Source organism: Bufo gargarizans, chromosome 2 (genome assembly GCF_014858855.1).
Source record: "Bufo gargarizans isolate SCDJY-AF-19 chromosome 2, ASM1485885v1, whole genome shotgun sequence".
NCBI classification, from domain to species: Eukaryota; Metazoa; Chordata; class Amphibia; order Anura; family Bufonidae; genus Bufo; species Bufo gargarizans.
In genome coordinates this window covers 280738218-280760964 of record NC_058081.1, presented here as the reverse complement: position 1 = coordinate 280760964, position 22747 = coordinate 280738218, and the positions used below count along the sequence as shown (strand labels likewise).

At 43.9% G+C, this 22747-nt stretch overlaps 1 protein-coding gene across 3 annotated transcripts in view; it reads left to right on the top strand.

Annotated features, from left to right (window-relative positions):
* The window catches only part of ZNF277 (zinc finger protein 277), an 81314-nt gene that overhangs the window by 16219 nt on the left and 42348 nt on the right, over window positions 1-22747 (top strand). For all 3 annotated transcript variants that reach the window (XM_044280325.1, XM_044280327.1, XM_044280326.1), the window contains exons 2-3: window positions 16948-17149; window positions 22286-22374. In XM_044280325.1, coding sequence (XP_044136260.1) covers window positions 16948-17149; window positions 22286-22374 — 291 coding nt within the window. The remainder of the gene's footprint in view (window positions 1-16947; window positions 17150-22285; window positions 22375-22747) is intronic.

Genomic DNA, 22747 nt, shown 5'->3' with positions numbered 1-22747 from the left:
CAGATGCCATCACGAGTGTGGCTACCTGGTGTGGTTTCTTCAGTCCCGCACGTGTAAACTAAAATAGCACCGTGTTCACTAACAGCACATTTCCGTATTAAAAATAATTGGAAGGGTATTAGAGGTATTTTTGAATGCAAATTTTGGTGTTGGAAGTGCGCCAAAATCTGCATCAAAAAGGCTGCGTAAACAAGTCATTTGGGGGATTTGTGGATGAAAGAGTACCATGGGACAACCTACGGCCAAACACCATGCCGGAGCAGCCGGTAACCGCGAGTAGCTCCCTCGCAGCTTGTTTACAGCTACAGTGGGATTGGTATGTCGTCTGATAATCTGCTGTTACCAGGAAATACGTAAGGACAAGTGGTGTATATTAGAACTGCCTTAGTTTGCCATAGCAACCAGTCAGATTCCACCTTTCATTTTTGACAGCTCCTTTAGAAAATGAAAGGTGGAAACTGATTGGTTGCTATAGGCAACTAAGCCCGTTCTACTTTACACCAGTTTGATAAATGACCCCAAAGGTGCATATTTTTTTGCTCAGGTCTAGCATATGGGACATATTTTTCCAGTTGCTGTTATCTGATTATTACTCCTAACCTATGTTCATGTTTCTTCCCTCTGTATTTTAGGATCTGGTAGGGTGTAGGCCCCATTGCAGAGCCACTCTTAGGCCCCTTTCCGACGGGCGAGTATTCCTCGCGGATGCGATGCGTGAGTTGAACGCATTGCACCCGCACTGAACCCCGACCCATTTATTTCTATGGGGCTGTTCACATAAGCAGTGATTTTCACGCATCACTTATGCGCTCTATTTTGTGCGTTTTTCACGTAACGCAGGCCCCATAGAAATGAATGGGGTTGCGTGAAAATCGCAAGCATCCGCAAGCAAGTGCGGATGCGGTGCGATTTTCACGCACGGTTGCTATGAGACGATCACTCTGGTCATCACATGATCCATCACATGATCTTTTACCATGGTGATGGATCATGTGATGACTGGAGTGACGTCACCACAGGTCCTGTTGCTGAACACAGCACAGAAGAGATGCCGGCTACGCGAGCAAGTGGATTAAGGTGAGTTAAATTATTATTATTTTTTTAACCCCTCCAGCGCTATTTTACTATGCATTCTGTATTCATAATGCTATTATTTTTCCTTATTACCATGTTATAAGGGAAAATAATACAATCTACAGAACACCGATCCCAAGCCCGAACTTCTGTGAAGAAGTTCGGGTTTGGGTACCAAACATGCACGATTTTTCTCACGCGCGTGCATAATGCATTACAATGTCCTGCTCTTGCGCGGAAAAATTGCGCGTGTTCTCACAACGCACCTGCACATTTTCATGCAACGCCCGTCTGAAAGAGGCCTTATCGTGACTGCTTTTGTGCTGAGGACTGAGCTCAGAGGGACTAGTAGGGTGGGACAGGTTCTCCTGGGGTTCATAAGTCCCTATACGTTGTGCACTATATACACACAGCCTATGTGTTTATTAGGGCTGTTCCCTCTTACCATATACCATTACACTGAGACTGGATTTCTGGCAGTATATGTTGTTTTTCGGTCACCCTTTTTAGTTACCATCATGCTGCGTGCTTTCCTCTCTGTGTGATTTATTTGGTTTTAGTTATCATTATAACAGTTTTAGTTTTTACATATCAAGTATAAATCTGTACCTGACCATCAGTTACAAAGGCCCTGCTTTCTCTCCAGCATTACAGTGACCTGTATGGCGTGCACCCCGCCCCCTCCACCTCTGTACTCCCTAATGGACTTGGGTAAGACCTTCAATAGCGTCACACTCCTCTGCCCATACTTACCAACAGTCTGGATTGTGACTTATTTAGCGAGTGGGAGTTGATCTACTGCACAGGCTATGATATTAGAAGTTATCTGTTTTTGTCATTTCCCCCTTAATCCTTCTGTTATGTGTAACAAGGCAGAAAGCTCCAAGGCAACAGCTATTAATGTCAGACTATTACCGCCACATTGTTATTCTCTATATTCTTTACTCATTAAAAATCTGCCACTAATCTTACAAATAGTTTTGAGCATTGAAGGCTCTGTTCACACTAAAGTTCTGACACTATTGACAGTGTCCCCTGTCACTTGTACCATCACTGGGGTACTTTGGTGTCCATTTTGATCTTTCAGAAAACAGAGCAGTTTTGCATCAGATGTCTATGCAGGTCTGCTTCCATGTTAGCAAGGCTATTTTTGTTGTTTTATAGTGTCTTTTTTTTTATACCTACCTAAAGCAAATATATTAAGGAAAAATGATATACTACAAAAAGTACATAATTTTAATAGTCTTATTTATGAATGTATCTATAAGGGTCCATTCACTCGTCTGCAAAATGGGTCTGCATCCGTTCCGCAATTTTGCGGAACAGGTGAGGACCCATTCATTTTCAGTGGGGCCGAAATGCACTTCCGTTCCGCAAAAAAATAGAACATGTCCTATTCTTGTCCGCAATTGCGGACAAGAAAATCCATTTTCTATGAGAGTTCCGGCGATTGTGCGGAACGCACATTGCCGGTGTCCGTGTGTTGTGGATCCGCAAAACATATACGGATATGTGAATGGACCCTTAACAATACAGTCATGAAGATATGTAAAAATTCTCATAGAAATCAATAAAGAAAAGTGTGCATGTTTGGCCACCTGTCCATTCACGGTGGCTGTGGACCCCCGTCCTGGAGATAGGTGTTGGTCCCGGAGATGACACCTGACACTATCAGACATGTATGGTGTATCGTGTATACTATAAATGTATGAGATGAGAATACCACCTTGAAGGGGTTTTCTTCGATTTTTATACTGATGATATATGGGATAGGCCATCAGTATCTGATTTGGTGGGGGTCCAACACATGGAACCTCTGCCGATCAGCTGTTTGAGAAATGCAGTGGCCCTCTCTACGCTTTTCCTAAGCCAGGTGATGACACGTTCACGTGTCACGCGGCCTAGGTGAAGCTCAGCCCCATTGAAATGAACGAGGCTGAGTCCGATACCAAGCATAGCCACTGTACAATGTACGACGGACGCTGTGCTTGGTAAGCACGGAGAAGGCCACAGCGCTCAGAAAAGCACCGTTGCCTTCTCAAACAGCTGACCATCGGGGGTCCCGGGTGTTGGACCCCCACCGTTCAGATACTGATGACCTATCCTGACGATAAATCATCAGTATAAAAAATCCTAGAAAGCCCTTTTAACTGTATAAAGGAAGCGGTAGATTTTGGAGCTCTGCAACCAGAAACAGCTCTTACTCCTATAAAGACTATGAAATGCACAACAGCACAGAGGTTTAGACCTAAAACTAAAATGATAGTCAAAGATGACTATATACTGGTCACACATTTTCCACAATGCGGTAGTGGTTTTCCTTCCTACCATGTCACTACCGGTAACTACCTTTATGTACTGAGCCAACCAACGAAAAAAAACAATAACCCCACAGGAAATGAAAGAACACACATATAAAATATCTATGTAGTTTATTAAGACACAATATAATTAATATAACACGAAGGCACAAGGTAAAGGAGAGTGGGACCGTGAGCAACCACCCTCACATATACCCGACTAACAGGGAAAAGGAGTCATAAACACTGGGTATAAAACCGCATAAAGATGGGAGAGCTGTAAGTTCGCCCAAAGTAGCATATAAACATATGTGTGTTGCGTACATGTAGAGGATCAATACGGTCAACTCGGTCACACATAGCAGACTTGCCCACCACTGGTAACATGAATAGCCATCATGGGAATACAGACAACCAAACTGCATCACAGGGTTAGGGCGAAGCAAGAATGCGATGTGCAAGCAGTAACACTAAAAAAACAAACTAACCATGCATGAAACAGAACATAAGTTACCCATGGTATGTTGGAACCCAGAGTGTATGACCAGAGCTGCACCTCGACGCACGTTTCGCCGAGAAAGGCTTCGTCAGGAGGTAGAGATAACATTCAGATGTCCATCTTTAAATAGTGTGATCCACAGCCGACAGTTGATTTTGCGCATACGCCCATTGATGCAGAGAGTGACATCATAGAGACGCGCCACCCGCTCCCGGAGACCAGACGTGGCCCGCCCATCGTGTCACATGGCCAGGCAGGGAGGAGGGAGCCGCGTTGACAGCGCGCAGCCACACACCCCTCCCGTCCGGCCACATGACACGAAGGCGCGCGTCAGCTGGCTCCCAGGGGACCAGGTATAGGAGCGCCCCCACGATATCACTCCACAGCGCACCGGTGCGATGCGCAGTTGCCAGGCGGAGACAAGGAATGGAGAGTAGGGTAAATATAGGGCGTTTATCATAAATGTGTTCTGAGAGATACAGCATACCAGGGCAGCGGTAGATGGACAATATAATACTTGAAAAGGTAACATAACACATCTCGAATACAGTATATCTACCATTCCAATGCATGTCAGATCGAGGCCACTTTGAAGACCCCATATTTGTAAAACTATAAACAATAATGGTAGAGTAAATGCACAATACAATAATTGAATACTGGCAAGCAGGTTAATACCCCACTCATACCACATGATGCATAGATAAAGGTAATCTATACCATAGGTGAAGAACTAACACTATGCACATATACTAAGTGCAGTGATGTAGAACAGTATAGCATAATCATAGAGTAATTATACATAATTAGTTGAATAATAAGAAATTAAATATTAAAAATTAATGATTAAATAATTAAAGTGCAGGAATGGGAAACTATCAAAAATATTAAATATAAATTAAGGTTTCCCATCCCCCTCCCTATTCTGATACCATATATAGATAAATTCATATCATCAATACACCAAACACATTTCATATATATGTGCAATGAAAATCTCAAATAACTAAACACAAAAAAGTGAACTATAAATCCAATACTTATTGTAGAAGTGAAAACTACATAAAAAAGTGATAATAAATACCGTGAGAATAATAAAGTGACAAGATAAAGTGCATAGTGTGTAGGTATTGGGGTGTTGATAGATGTCCATTGCTCCAAAGAGAGTTTTTCTTCTCTAGGCCCGAATCTCGCATATCTCCAATAGGACCACACAGAATCGGAGCGAAATTAGATATACTTGGAATACAAATAACAACAATAAGTGCATAATAAAAGGACAACTAACAGTAAAAATTTAAAAGCACGATTTATAGAAAAGACTTGAAGCTAACAGTCTCATTGAGACCTATAGGGATCTCGCTCTTGATGTACTAACATAGGATAAAGCACACAGGATGTAGGTGGCCACATAGACTTGGACAACTGCAGAACGCAGCACTCTCACTGAGGGAGGTCCTGTGCGGTGAGACGCTTTTTATATGGTGCCTCCCAGCGCCACTATGTACCGGAAGTAGGGAATACACACCTGTATGGTCTTGTGTGACATCTAATCAGATTACCAGCGGCACGCTCTGTCGTCGCTATTCTCCGGTCATCCTTGGAGAGTCGTTCAGCGGTTGCCTCTGATGTTACGTGCATTGGTATGAAGCCTTCTGGTCATAAATGATGGCAGCGTCATCCTGGTTCAGCTGTAGATAGTTTAGATGACCAAGTCAGGCTGGGCTAATATTATGGTCTCCTACAGCTATTTATATTAGGGTCCTGACATTCCTATGTCATCATGTACGTGACTGACATATTTAAAACATTCTGTGTTCAGCATGGATCTTCCGCTATTGAAATCTAGGAAACACAATGCAGTGTAAGAAATGCTGCCGCTCGGTAGACCAGCTCCCCAGAAGCATTAGAGGTCATACAGTGCACGTCTGTAATTTGTTAAAGGGGTTTAGGGTCTGTTCACATACGCATTTACAAATTTCAGCAGGCTGTTTCCGCATAGGAGTTCACTGTATCCAGCCTAGCAGGATAATGCCGTGCACAGCCGAATCCCCATTGACTACAGTGGGATCTGGACGCTTTCTGGCAAAATGCCGTCTTTTGGCTCAACAAAAAGTCACGTACGCCCGAACTCTTGTTAAGCCGAAAGCGCCTGGATCCCCGCCAGATCCCGTTATAGTCAATGGGATGCACTGCCGGCTAAGAAGGATCCGATGAACTGTGGCAGAACCGCATACGTGAATGTAGCATTATCTGAAACGACACAACCAATACTCACCTTTTTCAATTCCTTGCTGTTCCAGCGCAGAAGCTCTGGCAGCCCCCCTGGTCTTTGGTTACAAGCAGCCGCCATGACTGCTGCAGTGACTCAGTGATCATGTACTATACTTGTGGCATCGCCACTCAACAGTAGTAGCCATGATGCCAGTGCTACATCATGTCACTGATTAGCGGTAGTGTTCACATGCCTGTCGCTTGTAAGGGGGCTGCCAGAGTTTAACTGCCTCACAATATCCACCATACATGTATGGCAGAAGTCGGCACTCTAAGTATGGTGCATGCTCCCCAGCGCAGGGGGTGCTATACCCACTGGGTTTCTGCTGTTTTTCACAGAACAGACCCGAGGCTAATTGCTGCAATCGGCGAAAATGACGATCGCAGACATTTAATACCTCAGATGCCATGGCATCTGAATGGTGAAAATGCTGGAGCTGCATGCTCCTGCATTTGTAACAGCTTCCCCTTGCTGAGACTGGGGAAGATGTTACCTTGCAGTGATAGGCCGGAGCATGCTGGAGGCCAGCAGGTGGAATATACAAATTTTCCTATTTGGCAATGGTTTAAATCCGATTGATAAACAGAAAAAACAATCTCATGATTGCTTTTTAAAGTCAGGTGACGTTTTTGAAGACATAAAAAATGTAAAATATATATAGAAAAATATATGGAGGTTCAAGTCATCCCCCTTTACCCAAAATTAAAAAAATAAATCATAGGCATCATTGTGTCTGAAAATGCCCATACTATTAAAATATAAAATTATTTATCCTATACAGCAAAATACATAATGGGGGGGGAACAAAAAATGGGTTGTAAATAAAAATCAATTCTTTATTATTATAAATTGCATAAAAAGAAATCAGACACCCCTGGTGTCATCTGACGTTCCCACAACAGGTGGCAGGAGATAGTTGAGACTGGCAACACGTGGTTTAACCTGACATGTTTTCCGTTTGGATCAAGTGACGTCTGTGTTGTTTGTTTCTCATGCTTGCCATACCTTCTTTCCCTAGGTGTGGCTATTAGGGACATTTAACCATCTCTACTTATAGTTGCTTCTCCCACAATGCTGTGCGGTTTATAGCTTCTATTTGGACCTTTTGGATAGATTGTGGTTGAATCTCGGCTAAGTTCCTGGTGCTTCCATTGCTCCTTTGAAGTCTTTCCTTTCCCTTTTGTATTTTGTTTGGGTTCTGTGTATCGCATTTCCCTATTGTTTGTATTAGGCCTGAAGGAGACTCCTATCCGTACTTCCTTTTGGAGTAACAGGTAGTCTTGTCCCTGCCATTAGTACCAGGGCCCTATAGCACTAGATAGGACTTTAGGTATTCCTGCTTATGAACTCGCCTACCTTTGGGGTCTGTTCATAATCAGTCAGAATTTTGGTTAGGGTTTCCACTAGGAGGTGTCCATTTTCCTTCCCTAGTTCTAAGGCCTGATTTCCTGTTTCCCCTTCCCTCCTGTGCTCGGTGTGGTGTTTCCCTCCCACACCGAAGCGTGACAGCTGCCTCCTTTTCAAACAGCTAATCTGCAGGGGTGCTGGGTATCGAACCCCCATAGATCAGATATTGATGACCTATCCTGAAGATAGGTCATCAATATTATCCCCTTTAAGACCGTTTGTCGGAAATTGGGGTGACATAAACCCTTTAAACTAGGGGTGCACCGAAATTCCGGCAGCCGAAAATGGGCCTAATCCATTTCGGCCGATATTGGTACATATCGGCAGAAAATAGCGGGGAGGGACTGGGAGGAGGAGCTGGGGGCCGGTGCGTTCACTGTGCTCCGGCCCCCAGCTCCAGTAGTTATAAAATGTGTACAATTAATAAGGATTCTATTCATGAGGCCCCCTCTGCAGTAGAACATTCAATATAGCCACATCCTACTCACAGGGCTGTTATCTTATCTGGGTGGGGGGTCTGTGGATGGCACTGTTATGAGGTGGGGGGGTCTGTGGATGGCACTGTTATGAGGTGGGGGGGTCTGTGGATGGCACTGTTATGGGGTGGGGGGGTCTGTGGATGGCACTGTTATGGGGTGGGTGGGGGTCTGTGGATGGCACTGTTATGGGGTGGGTGGGGGTCTGTGGATGGCACTGTTATAAATATCATTAAAAAAAAGTATTTGGGCAAAAAGGCAGTTTCGGTTTTCGGTCAAGGGCATCCTGAATTTTCGGTTTCGGACCAGAATTTTCATTTCGGTGCACCCCTACTTTAAACTGCACTTCTGAGACAAAGTGTAGTGTAAAGAAGAATAAGTAGTGCTGGCATGGAGCGCCGCCTCCTCTTTAAACAGCTTATCGATTGGGGTGTTGGGTTTTGCACCCTGTAGAACAGATATTGATGATCTATCCTGACAATAGGTCATCCGTATTAACGTCTGGAAAACCCTTTTAATCATAGACCAAATATACATACACATACCCTGCATATATATGGGGTGAGCCAGCCTGCCATAGTGTGCACACAATCAGCACAGATATGGACTAATTAATGAAGAAGGCTGGGCAACCCCATACACAGCATCACAGTTTAATAAATAACAATATAAACATATTAAAGGGGTATTCCCATCACAGACAATCAGGGGTGTGGAAATCGTATCGCCCGACGCCCAGGACATGCAGTAAACGGGTTGTCCAGGATCCCCCATCTTGCTCAAACAGACCTGTCTATCATGATCAATGGCTGCACACTCTCCCTGGTCAACCAAGTCCGCTGCCTTGGAGTGACCTTGGATTCTGCCCTCTCCTTCAGAGGACACTCCCCTGAGCTGCAGCTCAAAGGACACACCCCTGAGCTGCAGCTCAAAGGACACACTCCTGAGCTGCAGCTCAAAGGGCACTCCCCTGAGCTGCAGCTCAAAGGGCACTCCCCTGAGCTGCAGCTCAAAGGGCACTCCCCTGAGCTGCAGCTCAAAGGGCACTCCCCTGAGCTGCAGCTCAAAGGGCACTCCCCTGAGCTGCAGCTCAAAGGGCACTCCCCTGAGCTGCCAGCTTCATATAAATCTAGCAGAGCAATGAATGGGGATATCTCCATCATGAGGTACAGGGCTGGTTCTAGCTTTGTTAGGAATACTATACGATGTCTAATATTACGGTAATTTTTTACTTTAATCATAGGATTTCACTTTTAATGCTGTCACTGTAACGCTAATGAGAAGCAGACAAATGGTTAATCACACTGTGGCCGCGCAGAGCTGCTTTATATGTGTGTGTAGTAAGTTTAGAAGAACCAAAGAGTGCTGGTGGTTGGCACAGGTATTTCCTTTGATATAGGGGTGAAATATGAAATAATCCAGGTTTTCTGCTGGAATATGTACTAGTCACCCTGTATGTATATGCCTGTATGCTAAAAACAGTATGTAGGAGTATACTGGAATGGACCAGTAGGCTTCTTATGTGCTCATGCATGACAATATTGTGCCCTTTTGAGTGTGCATTTGGCAGTTTTTTGCATGTATGACATTTAAAGGGCACTGACATTTATTAAAGGGTTGTTTCCATCTCATGAAGTGATGGCATATTACTGGTATCACTTTGTGGACCACTATTACCCCCAGCGTCCCTGAGAATAAAGAGGCTGCAGCACTGAATTAGCAAAGTGCCCATTCATAGTTTTCCCTGTACATTAGTGCTCCTGGCACCCACTGTGGAGAGAATTGCAGCCCCCAACAGTAGCCAGGAGCATCAGGGAAAACGCGGATGGGAATGCAGTGCTATGGTAGTGCTGCAGCCTCTTAATTCTCAGGATCTTTGGGGTGCAAGAGGTCAGACCCCCCCCCCTTCCCTGATCACAGAGGGATGCCATTTCCTAGTGTTATGCCATCCCTTTGTGGGCTAGTAATAACCTTTTATACATTAGCATAACATATCAGTTCTACTTATAAAAAAAAGCTGTTGATGCATAATATTAAAGGGGTTGTACAGAAAAACATGGCAGCTTTATTCCAAAACCAGCCCTACACCTGCCCATGGGTTGTGTCTGGTGTGGCAGCTTAGCTCTGTTAGGCTGGGTTCACACATGACTGATTAGCTGCGGCAGAATATCTGCAGCATGTCTGCTTCTAATCTGCAGAAGGAAAAAAAACGCACCAAATAATGCATTCTTTTGTTTCAGAAAAGCTGCAGATTAGATGCATGGTCATTCATTGGGAAGGAGGAAATCCACAGTACAAATTGATATGTTGCAAATTTGAAACAGGCCAGTGTCAACCACATCCGATTGAGAATTGCTGAAAGCTCATTTACTTTGCTGGTGCCTTAAAGGGGTTATCCCATGACTAATGTAATAAATGAATAGCAGACATCATAAAGTACATGATAATCTCTTTCTAACAAAGCTAGAACCAGCCCTGTAGCTCACATGGATCCAGAGATTTCCCCATTCATTGCTCTGCTAGATTTATATCAAGCTGGCAGCTCAAGGGGCGTGTCTTTTTTGCTGCAGCTAAGGGTGCGTGTCCATGCTCTCACTATCACAGCTCAGGAGGCGTGTCCATGCTCTCACTATCACAGCTCAGGAGGCGTGTCCATGCTCTCACTATCACAGCTCAGGAGGCGTGTCCATGCTCTCACTATCACAGCTCAGGAGGCGTGTCCATGCTCTCACTATCACAGCTCAGGGGCGTGTCCATGCTCTCCCTATCAGAGCTCAGGAGGCAGTTGAAGGATGACACTGAGCATGTGCGGCCATCTCTATGAGCAGGTCAAAGAAATAAGGAAAAAAAATCAAAGAGCAGATGGCACTATACAGATCAACATGCTTTGCATAAATAAATTTTACAAGTGAATAACGTTGAAATTTATATTATTTGAATAAAAATGCCTCTTTCTCCTCTTATGAACCACCTGTTCTCCTCCCCTGCCTCTTGAACTGAATAATCACTCTCAACTCAACTAAAATCCATCTTGTTAGCTTACTGAGGGATCAGGTTACATTCTATGAGTGGGGAGGAGTGAGCTGCTGGAGGGAGACAGAGACACAGAAACACAGAGCTGGAGATGCTGCTTCTGGCTCTTGTGAGTGTTCTGTCTCGCTCCAGTGGTGGAGTCACAGCTACGCTGCTCATTGCTGTTGTATTATGTTCTCCTCATGCTGCTTCTGGCTCTTGTGAGTGTTCTGTCTCGCTCCAGTGGTGGAGTCACAGCTACGCTGCTCATTGCTGTTGTATTATGTCCTCCTCATGCTGCTTCTGGCTCTTGTGAGTGTTCTGTCTCGCTCCAGTGGTGGAGTCACAGCTACGCTGCTCATTGCTGTTGTATTATGTCCTCCTCATGCTGCTTCTGGCTCTTGTGAGTGTTCTGTCTTGCTCCAGTGGTGGAGTCACAGCTACGCTGCTCATTGCTGTTGTATTATGTCCTCCTCATGCTGCTTCTGGCTCTTGTGAGTGTTCTGTCTCGCTCCAGTGGTGGAGTCACAGCTACGCTGCTCATTGCTGTTGTATTATGTCCTCCTCATGCTGCTTCTGGCTCTTGTGAGTGTTCTGTCTCGCTCCAGTGGTGGAGTCACAGCTACGCTGCTCATTGCTGTTGTATTATGTCCTCCTCATGCTGCTTCTGGCTCTTGTGAGTGTTCTGTCTCGCTCCAGTGGTGGAGTCACAGCTACGCTGCTCATTGCTGTTGTATTATGTCCTCCTCATGCTGCTTCTGGCTCTTGTGAGTGTTCTGTCTCGCTCCAGTGGTGGAGTCACAGCTACGCTGCTCATTGCTGTTGTATTATGTCCTCCTCATGCTGCTTCTGGCTCTTGTGAGTGTTCTGTCTCGCTCCAGTGGTGGAGTCACAGCTACGCTGCTCATTGCTGTTGTATTATGTCCTCCTCATGCTGCTTCTGGCTCTTGTGAGTGTTCTGTCTCGCTCCAGTGGTGGAGTCACAGCTACGCTGCTCATTGCTGTTGTATTATGTCCTCCTCATGCTGCTTCTGGCTCTTGTGAGTGTTCTGTCTCGCTCCAGTGGTGGAGTCACAGCTACGCTGCTCATTGCTGTTGTATTATGTCCTCCTCATGCTGCTTCTGGCTCTTGTGAGTGTTCTGTCTCGCTCCAGTGGTGGAGTCACAGCTACGCTGCTCATTGCTGTTGTATTATGTCCTCCTCATGCTGCTTCTCGGATATGGTGATATTTCTCATGTACACACATGGCAGTTTATTCTGAAAGTCGCCTGAAACGTCAGGTACGTTTTAATTAAGCCATACATTAGTTACTGGTTTTCATCTTCTCCATTATGCAGTCCATTTTATATTCCTGATAATGGGTCATTTAGAAAATTAAGGCTAAAATGTATGTAGTTGGAGATATATTTTATTTCTCTACTCTTCATGTTTCAAATTGCTGGCTTGCCATGGCAACGCTTAATACTAACAAACCCATATTAACCAGAACTCCCACGCACTGGATCACATTTAAACATAGCTAGGAAGGCAGCTTTACATCACCTGTTACCATGCACACTGTAGATACTTTAGCTATTACTATAGTTATTGTGTTTGCCCTGTGCACATAGTGATACATAAAGATATTGATATCTACATTGTGGCTGAAAAGCAGGGCAATATAGACAGCAAATCCTTCTGACTTCACTATCTTTCTGACTCCTATATAAACAGTTCATGTATAATCAGGACCCGGCCAATTTAGTTTTTTTCATTTTCTCCTTCCCGCCTTCCAAGAGCCATAACTTTTTTTTTTTCTGTTCACATTGCCCAATGAAGGCTTCTTTTTTTTTTTTTTTTTTTTTTTTTTTTGGGGGGGGGGGAGTTACATTTTTAAATGGCAACATTTAATTTACGCTATGAGGTATTGAAAAATGGGTTGAAAAATCATTCTGGTTTTTGTTTTTACAGCTTTCACCATGCGCTAAAAATAACATTTTGGCCTTATTTTGTGGGTTAGTACAATTTGAGCAGTACCAAATTTATATAGTTTTTATTAAGTTTTACTACTTCAAAAAAGTTAACCTTTGAAAAAAAAAACACATTATTTCTTTGCATCACCGTATTCTCCATGGGGGTTTGAGGGGCAAAGTTTAGTTTTGGAATGCACACGACTTTTTGATCACTTTTTTATAGAATTTTTTTTGAGGGGAGAGGTGATAAAAAATAGTAATTTGGCTATTTCATATTTTTTTTCCTTTATGACATTCACTGCTGTAGATAAATATCTTTATGTTTACATATATCAGAAATTTTTGATGCTGCAAAGCCAATTATGTTTATTTCTATATATAAGATTGGTAGTGATTAGAATTTCTAATATTTTTCTTTTATATATATTTTTTAAAATATTTTTCTACTGTACTTTTTAGTCCCCTTATGGGACTTTAACATGCAATCCTTTTATTGTTTATTCCTTAGACTTCAATACTACTCTTTTGCAGTCTATTGGATTTTTACTGGCTACTTATTAAAGGGGTCGTCTCACTTCACTCGACTGCTATGACCAGGAACGGAGATAAGTCAATAGTCACCATTGCATCTGGGCAGTTAAACAAAGAGAATGGGGTTCCATCTGTCCTCCGGAGCTTTGTGGTGAATTTGCTAAACTCTGATCAGTTGCTATGGCAGCCTCAGGCCTTGTAAAGGCCCCCAGGTCTGCCAAATGAAACTGCCTGTTAAGCCGTGCCTGTGGCAAGGCTTAAAGGGGTTGTCTCACTTCAGAAAAATAGCATTTATCATGTAGATAAATACAATGCACTTACTAATGATTGTTCATATTGCCTCTTTTGCTGTCTGGATTCATTTTTTTTTCCATCACATTATACACTGCTCATTTCCATGGTTACGACCACCTAGCAAACCATCAGTAGTGGCTGTGCTTGCACACTATAGGAAAAAACACTAACCTGTATATGGTCCCACTGTCCCGACCACCAGAGAGGCTGGTGCTTTTTCCCATATTGTGCAAGCACGGCCACCACTGCTGGATTACAGGGTGGTCATAACCATGGAAATGAGCAGTGTATAATGTGATGGAGCACACAATTAGCATATAGGTGGTAACTAGGGAGTAAAGGCATATTGTTTTTGAGGTTTTTTTTTGTACTATGATCTTCTTGTTTCCAGTCAGCTATTAAAATATTGTTATAACAAGGGTAGATCATCAGTATCAGATAGTTGGAGGTGCAGGGTGTCGGACCCCACCAGTCATGTGTTCTCAGCCGGAAAACACAGCTCCATTCTCTGTGTAGTAGCTGTGCCGGGAGGTAAAATCTGAAGCTTTGTGATAGCATAAAATGTATTGTATATACCCCTCCTTCACATAAAATGTTATTGTTTTAATTCTTATTTTATTTTTATTTTTTTTGTTTTTAATTGCACACCAAAATTTCAGATACAGCATATTTTATCCATTTAGCCCCTGATTTTTCTCATCGTAAAGTGTAATAAAACTTAGTTATATCTGCTATTGTTTTATTTAATCTTGCCATAAAACTGCATACAAAAAATGTGGCACTAATAATCAGCAGTGTAATGAAGAACCATCCCCAGACCTGCGCTACCATTTCTCCAGAGAATTTGCTTGAAATGCATCTCCAAGCATGTTACTATCTGTGGAGGAGGAATGTTATTTACTTTAATACATATACCAGATTCTGTCCGACCAGGAATCTTGTATATTTTATACTACTCAACTGTATATAATTTTTTTTTATTACTATAAAGCAGTGGACATTCAGACATTATATATATATATATATATATATATATATATATATATATATATATATATATATATATGTATGTGTATGTATATGTATATAAATATATATATACTCATTGCTGCCCATAATTATTCATACCCCGGGCAAATTTTGACTTAGTTACTTTTATTCAACCAGCAAGTAATTTTTTGACGGGAAATGACATAGGTGTCTCCCAACAGATAAGGGCTCTTTCACACTTGCGTTCTTTTGTTCCGGCATAGAGTTCCGTCGTCAGTGCTCTATGCCTGAAGAATCCTGATCAGGATTATCCCCATGCATTCTGAATGGAGAGAAATCCATTCAGGATGCATCAGGATGTCTTCAGTTCAGGACCGGAACGTTTTTTGGCCGGAGAAAATACCGCAGCATGCTGTGCTTTTTGCTCCGGCAAAAAATCCTGAACACTTGCCGCAAGGCCGGATCCGGAATTAATGCCCATTGAAAGGCATTAATCCGGATCCGTCCTTAAGCTAAACGTCGTTTCGGCGCATTGCCGGATCCGACGTTTAGCTTTTTCAGAATGGTTACCATGGCTGCCAGGACGCTAAAGTCCTGGCAGCCATGGTAAAGTGTAGTAGGGAGCAGTCTACGTACCGTCCGTGCGGCTCCCGGGGCGCTTCAGCGTGACGTCAGGGCGCCCCACGCGCATGGATGACGTGATCGCGCCCCGGGAGCCGCACGGACTGTAAGTATACTGCTCCCCCGCTCCCCACTACTACTATGGCAACCAGGACTTTAATAGCGTCCTGGCTGCCATAGTAACACTGAACACATTTTGAAGACGGATCCGTCTTCAAATGCTTTCAGTTCACTTGCGTTTTTCCGGATCCGGCGTGTAATTCCGGCAATTGGAGTGCACGACGGATCCGGACAACGCAAGTGTGAAAGAGGCCTTATACGATGTACAAGAGCCATTATTGTGGAAAAAAATAAAATTTCTCAGCTTTTATTTACATTTGAGCAAAAAATACAAGATGTTCCACACTGTGGAAAATCTCAGAGGACGTGGTGGGAAGCCAAAAGTGAGCTGGCCAGGAGGATAGTTAGAGAGGTGAAAAAGAATCCAAGGATCACAACCAATGCCATCCTGGTGAATCTAGGCTCTGTTGGTGGCAATGTCTCAAGACAGACAATCCAACGGACACTGCACACTGCAGACCAAGGAGGACGCCACTTCTCCAGATAAGGCACACAAAAGCTCGCTTGGCCTTTGCAAAAGCTCATCTGGACAAGGAAGATTTCTGGTCTTCTGTGTTATGGTCAGATGAAACAAAAATTGAATTGTTTGGTCACAATGATATTTCCTTCATTTGGCGTAAAAAAGGAGAAGCCTTCAACCCAAAGAACACCATCCCCACTGTGGTGGGAACCTAATGCTTTGGGGGTGTTTTTCAGACAATGGACCAGGGAACCTAATCACAGTAAACAGCACCATGAAAAAAGAGCAATACATGAGGATTCTCAACGACAACATCAGGCAGTCTGGAGAGAAACTTGGCCTTGGGCACCAGTGGACATTTCAGAATGACAATGACCCAAAACACACAGCAAAAGTGCTGAAGAAATGGTTAGCAGACAACATTAACGTTTTGGAGTGGCCCAGCCAGAGTCCAGACTTGAATCCAATTGAGAATCTGTGGAGGGAGCTAAAGATCAGGGTGATGGCAAGAAGACCCTCCAACCTGAAAGATTTGGAGCTCATTCGAAAAGATGAATGGGCAAAAATACCTGTGGAGACATGCAAAAAGCTGGTCTGCAATTATAGAAAGCGTTTGCTGTAATTGCTGTAATAGACAATAAAGGCTTTTCTATTGACTATTGAGAAGGGTATGAATAATTTTGAACTGGACACTTTTTGCTCAAATGTAAATAAAAGCTGAGAAATGTATTTCTCCAAAATAATGCCTCTTGTACATGGTCTTATCTTTTGGCAGACACCGATATCATTTCCCATCAAAATATTACTTGCTGGTTGAATAAAAGTAACTAAGTCAAAATTTGCCAGGGGTATGAATACTTATGGGCAGCACTGTGTGTGTGTGTGTGTGTGTGTGTGTGTATATATATTAGCATTAATGTTGTCTCTTGTTTTAGATACCAAAGACTGCATCTTGGAATCTCTTTCATTACCAGAAAGTCTCTTTGTGGACTCTGACCAAGGGGAGGATGTTTCAGTGCCGTGCATCTTTTGTGAAGAGTCTTACGAAAGGGAAGAGAAGGATGGACTTCTGAAACACATGATTATTGAGCATAAGCTGGTCATTGCTGATGTCAAATTAATAGCAAATTTCAGGAGGTAGGTGTTTTAGATTCTCCAGGAAATCTGGACATGTTGTACACCACAGCAGGTTGGAGTTATGGTATGGACCTGCTGCCGATTGTGCTTCATTGTTTCTGCAGGTCAATGTGATCAAACAATCTGACAGATGTATCTTTTAAACTATATATCCACTTTCTTCAATTTATGGGTCCATTCACACATCCGCAATTTCGTTCCACATTTTGCGGAGCGGAATTGCGGACCCATTCATTTACATGGGGCAGCATGATGTGCTATCCGGATACGGAATTGCGGACACGCACTTCCGGGTCCGCAATTCCGTTCCCGAAAAAAAATAGAACATGTCCTATTCGGACAAGAATAGGGCATATTCTATTAGTGCCGGCAATGTGCGGTCCGCAAAATACGGAACGCACATTGCCGCTGTCCGTGTTTTGCAGATCCGTGGATCCGCAAAACACGTTACGGACGTCTGAATGGAGCCTTATAAACCAGGGCATGGCTTCCGGGCGGACAGCTAGAAAATTTTCCTTGCAGTTAATGTTGCTTTTTGCCTATCCCCCTAATGCATGGGGCTGGTTGCTATCAGCTGCCAGCTCTATATCTGTCTGTAGAAGTGAACACAGAAAAGCTCTATTCTAATGAATAGGATGGGGGGGGGAGAAAACCTTAAGTGACCTGTGAGGCCAGGCTGAGTTGACTTGGTGTAATTCTTGTCGTTCTTACAGGAATGTTGTTAAATTATCTCTACAGATTAAAGAGGCTTGATTGGATTAAAAAACATGATCATATATCCTATTAGGGAATACTGATTTAGGCTACTTTCACACTAGCGTTCGATCGGATCCGTTCTGAACGGATCCGATCATATTAATGCAGACGGAGGCTCCGTTCAGTACGGATCCGTCTGCATTAATAACTTAGAAAAAATTCTAAGTGTGAAAGTAGCCTGAGCGGATCCTTTCAGACTTTCAATGTAAAGTCAATGGGGGACGGATCCGCTTGAAGATTGAGCCATATGGTGACATCTTCAAGCGGATCCGTTCCCATTGACTTACATTGTAAGTCTGAACGGATCCGCTCGCCTCCGCACGGCCAGGCGGACAGCTGAACGCTGCAAGCAGCGTTCAGCTGTCCGCCTGTCCGTGCGGAGGCGAGCGGAGCGGAGGCTGAACGCCGCCAGACTGATGCAGTCTGAGCGGATCCGCTCCATTCAGACTGCATCAGGGCTGGACGGAGGCGTTCGGGTCCGCTCGTGAGCTCCTTCAAACGGAGCTCACGAACGGACCTATGAACGCTAGTGTGAAAGTAGCCTTAATAGGGAAGGTCCGCCATTTAGGAACCACATCTATTAACCAGATAAAAGAGAAGCTACAAAGAACTCTAAGGGCTCATTCACACGACCGTTGGCAATCCGTGCCTATGCTTATCAGCATTCCCTGGCATTGGATCGGTACACATTATTAATACCGAAATCATCCGAGACAGAACAAAAGATGCGCATCATTGCCACATATTATGTGTCACATTAAACTGTAAGAGAGCTTCTCACACAGTATTGGGGCATTTTAAAATCTGACCCCGATGTAGGCCATCTTATCGAGGATGAACCTCTAATTACGTATCGCAGGGGACGCAACCTAAGAGATCGATTGGTTCACAGCTTCTTTCAGGCCCCCACAACTACCACATGGCTGGGTACCAACCTCAAAGGGACATTTCGATGCGGGGGATGTGTGGCGTGTTGTGCCATTCAATTTGGTAATGAATTTACCTGCACCGTCGCTCAAAAAAACGTTACCATTCAGATCATTTATCAACTGCAGAACGAATGGGGTTGTGTACTTGGCCACATGTAGATGTGGCAAACAGTATGTGGGGAAAACGTTGCGTGAATTCCGCAGAAGAGTTGTTCGTAAAGGTGAAATACCCCAATTGCAAGGCACGTCTCCATGTTGCATAATTATTGATGTGGATGTGGTCAAATTTCAAGGGGTGGAGGTGGTCAGAAGGTCTCCTAGAGGGGGGGACTTTGATGAGAGGCTATTGCAAAAAGAAGCGCAGTGGGCCTCAATGAATACAACTCCTTTGTCTGCTTTCTCTAGTGTAGCCCTTGTGAGCAGCTAACTCTACATCTGGAGTCGCCATATTCCTTTAGTCATTTACTCACATGGACTTCCATGCTCCCTTCTTTATTGGAGGGGTCCATGTGGTACAACTTTGTTTTCTGCTTTCTCCAATGCAGTCTTTATGAGCCACTTGACTCCGTACTCGGAGTCACGACATCCCTGTTTTGTATATGACATAGGTGTCTATGCTCCCTTCTTCACCGTAAGTGTCTATATGGTACCTCCTGGTTTTCTCGGGGGTCCCTATATATAGAGGTCCTTCACATGTGTCATTTTATAGGGCGGTCTCATGCAATAATCTTATACATACACTCAGGATATTCTGTTATGTCAATATGTGTCAATTCATTGAGCGGATGTTACGCTCTCATGTAAGCATCCAATATATATACTTAGGGTATCCGGCTATGCTGCCAGGATGTTTGGCAACTTATATTTCATGTCATTTGTATACGTGCCATCTTCAACATACTCATGATGAACCCTTTCACTCAGATGCTTTGCAGCTACAAGACTTGTCTTGGCTCTTAAAAGAAACCGCTGATTGGTCCCTTGTAATCAGTAGGAGTGTTTTGACACTCCCCATGCGATCTCTCCAGTGAGTTCGCCGGCGGGAGGGGTGGGGTTGAACTGCGGCGCAGCCGTGCCTCTAGCCCCTCCATTGGGCCGTTCCGGGGACTCGATCCTGTGGAGGGGAGGGTCCTCCTCCTTTTAACCTGCGCGTGTTTGCGGCCACGTACGGCCATTCCTTTGTTGTTGTCGCAGCCTCAGGATATGAGGCTGGCGGCCTCTATGTTGTTTGTCCACCCCAATACACTTTGCTCCTGACGAGCCAGAGATGGTGAAACGCGTCGAGCAGCTAGTGGGGGCAAATTAAGGACTAGAGACAGCCTAGTCAGTCCCAGCTGCTCATAACACAGTAGCTGTGTCCAGCTAACTGTTGAGTGTGGGCAGATGTTTATCAACGGGTGTTTAGACCCAGGGCAATAGGGTGAATAGGTTTGTGTACCAAGTTGCCGGGTAACTGATTAATGGCACCAACGCCGCATACACCACTGTGAGACACCTGTTGTGGCGATAGCACAGGAGCAGTCATACACTGCTTTGGACTACATCAGGATTGGGTGCATTTGCTGGTTACTGCACTCCCTGTCGAGTAGTCACACTCACGTGGTCCTTGTAGTTGATTTGTGTCCACACCATTGCGACTGTGCACGCGGTGATACGTGTGCTCCAGGCACACCGTCTGTCTGGGGTTTTGTCGCTGGAGGCGGTGCGGACAGATGTTTATCAACTAGGAGGGTTTAAATTTAGGTAGAGTGTGTCCTTCCCATCTAATTTTAGAGAGTTCTAATAAAGATTGATTTTAGGCAATCCCATACAACGTTCCTTTTGTCAGTGATTTGTGAATCCTGTATTGCAGCACGGACCCATTGACTTGAATGGGTCTAAAATCCGCAATATAAGGCAAAAGATAGGACATGTCCTGTCTTTTGCAGTGCTGAGGTACGGACCCAAACGCCCATGGAAGCGCTTCGTAGTGCATGCGTGGGCTTCTGATCCATGCCGCTCCTCCACACCATGGTGTATCTTGCGGATTGCTGAGCCATTCAATTCAGTGGGTCCGCAATACGGGCGTGGACAGCCTACGGTCGTGTGAATGAGCACTAACACTGCATTTACACTGCACTACAGACAGCATTTCTCCTGTTGTGGTGCTGCAGTTATAATTACTGCTTTGTTTTCCCATAGATTACAGTTGGAATGAATGTAATGTAATTTATGCGCCCTGTGCCATGAATACCATAACAAAAAAACGACAACACAAAGCCAGAATTACTCCGAATTTTTTTTTTGTCACCTCACCTCCCAAAAATGTGTACCCCAAAATGGTACTAATAAAATTACACCTGACCCCACAAAAAAATTAAAACCCACATCTCTATTGACAGTAAAATAAAAAAAAAGCGATGGATCCCAGAATATGGCAACACTGGATTCTGGATAACTGTTAGATCAGGTCATGAGAACAGGGGTCCTGTGACCCCAATATGAATGGAGTAGTGGTTGAGCATCTCTCTGTGTGACCGCAGATAGCCAAGTGCTCGGCTGTTTCTCAGCAGTCCTATAGAGTTTGAATGAAGCATCTGTGCACGTTCTCAACTGGTGCTGCATTCAAGTGGAGCACATGGGCCCCCCATTCTCTTAATTGGTGGGGTCCCAGAGGTCCAATGTAAAAGGCATAACTTGTAACCTGAATACCCCTTTAAATGGTGCCTTTAAAAATACAACTTGTCCCACAGAAAAACAAGTCCTCATACAGCTATATGGAAAAATAAAAAGGTTATGGCTCTTTTAAGTTGGCAACAATAAAAAAAATAATGGAAAAAAACGAAAGTTTTCTGCAACAGGGGTTGGTGAAGTGTGGTCACAGCACGAGGAGAGGAGGAATCGAATTTCTTTTCCTCAATCTAGATATGTTTAAACTACTTTACCCCTCAACTATGTAGCTCTGCCAGCAGAGTGAATACTGCTAATAATGTACAATGTATTACTGATGTGTTCCTTGTGTGTTAAACGCTTACAATTGGGTTGGAGCTTGTTTTCGCACAGGGTAACTGCCATTTGACAAGTTTTGTTTCGTTGGATTCACATTGCTGATTTTAAAGTTCTGAAGCACAGGTTTTATCCCTCATTCTCGCCTTCGTCTTTACAAATCAACATTTGATGCAGATTTCATTTCTTCAGTGTTGTAAGCTTCTATTCCAAAGGGCAGTGTAGGTTTAAATACTGTATGGCACCCCGTGTGTGAAACTAAGATGTTTGGTAATGTTGTGCTTGCCTAGAAATGAAAATGGCTCCTTTCTTCCAAGATCAGTGCCACACTATTACACGGGTTTTGCGTGATGTTACAGCTTTGGCCCATTTTGTAGTACCAGACACAGCACATTGACAGCCATGCTTTTAACTCTGGGCAACCCCTTAAAATGTGTGCTTAAAATTACATTTGTTTATTTTTTAGGTATATTATATATTGGAAGAAAAGAATTACAGAGCAAGCAATCACAGATTTATGTTCAGTAATAAGAACCAATTCAAAAGCACCAGAAGGTTGGTACTAGGGTTGGACGATATCAAAAATATACCCACGATAACGATATTAAGAAATTTATCGCGATAACGATATATATCGCGATAAATGCCCATTTAGAAGAAAAAAACACTTGGGGCCACAAGGAGACGTTACACTGTATGGGGGCAGCCACAAGGAGACGTTACACTGTATGGGGGCAGCCAGGCAGCCACAAGGAGACGTTATACTGTATGGGGGCAGCCACAAGGAGACGTTATACTGTATGGGGGCAGCCACAAGGATACGTTATACTGTATGGGGGGCAGCCACAAGGATACGTTATACTGTATGGGGGGCAGTCACAAGGATACGTTATACTGTATGGGGCCAGCCACAAGGAGACGTTATACT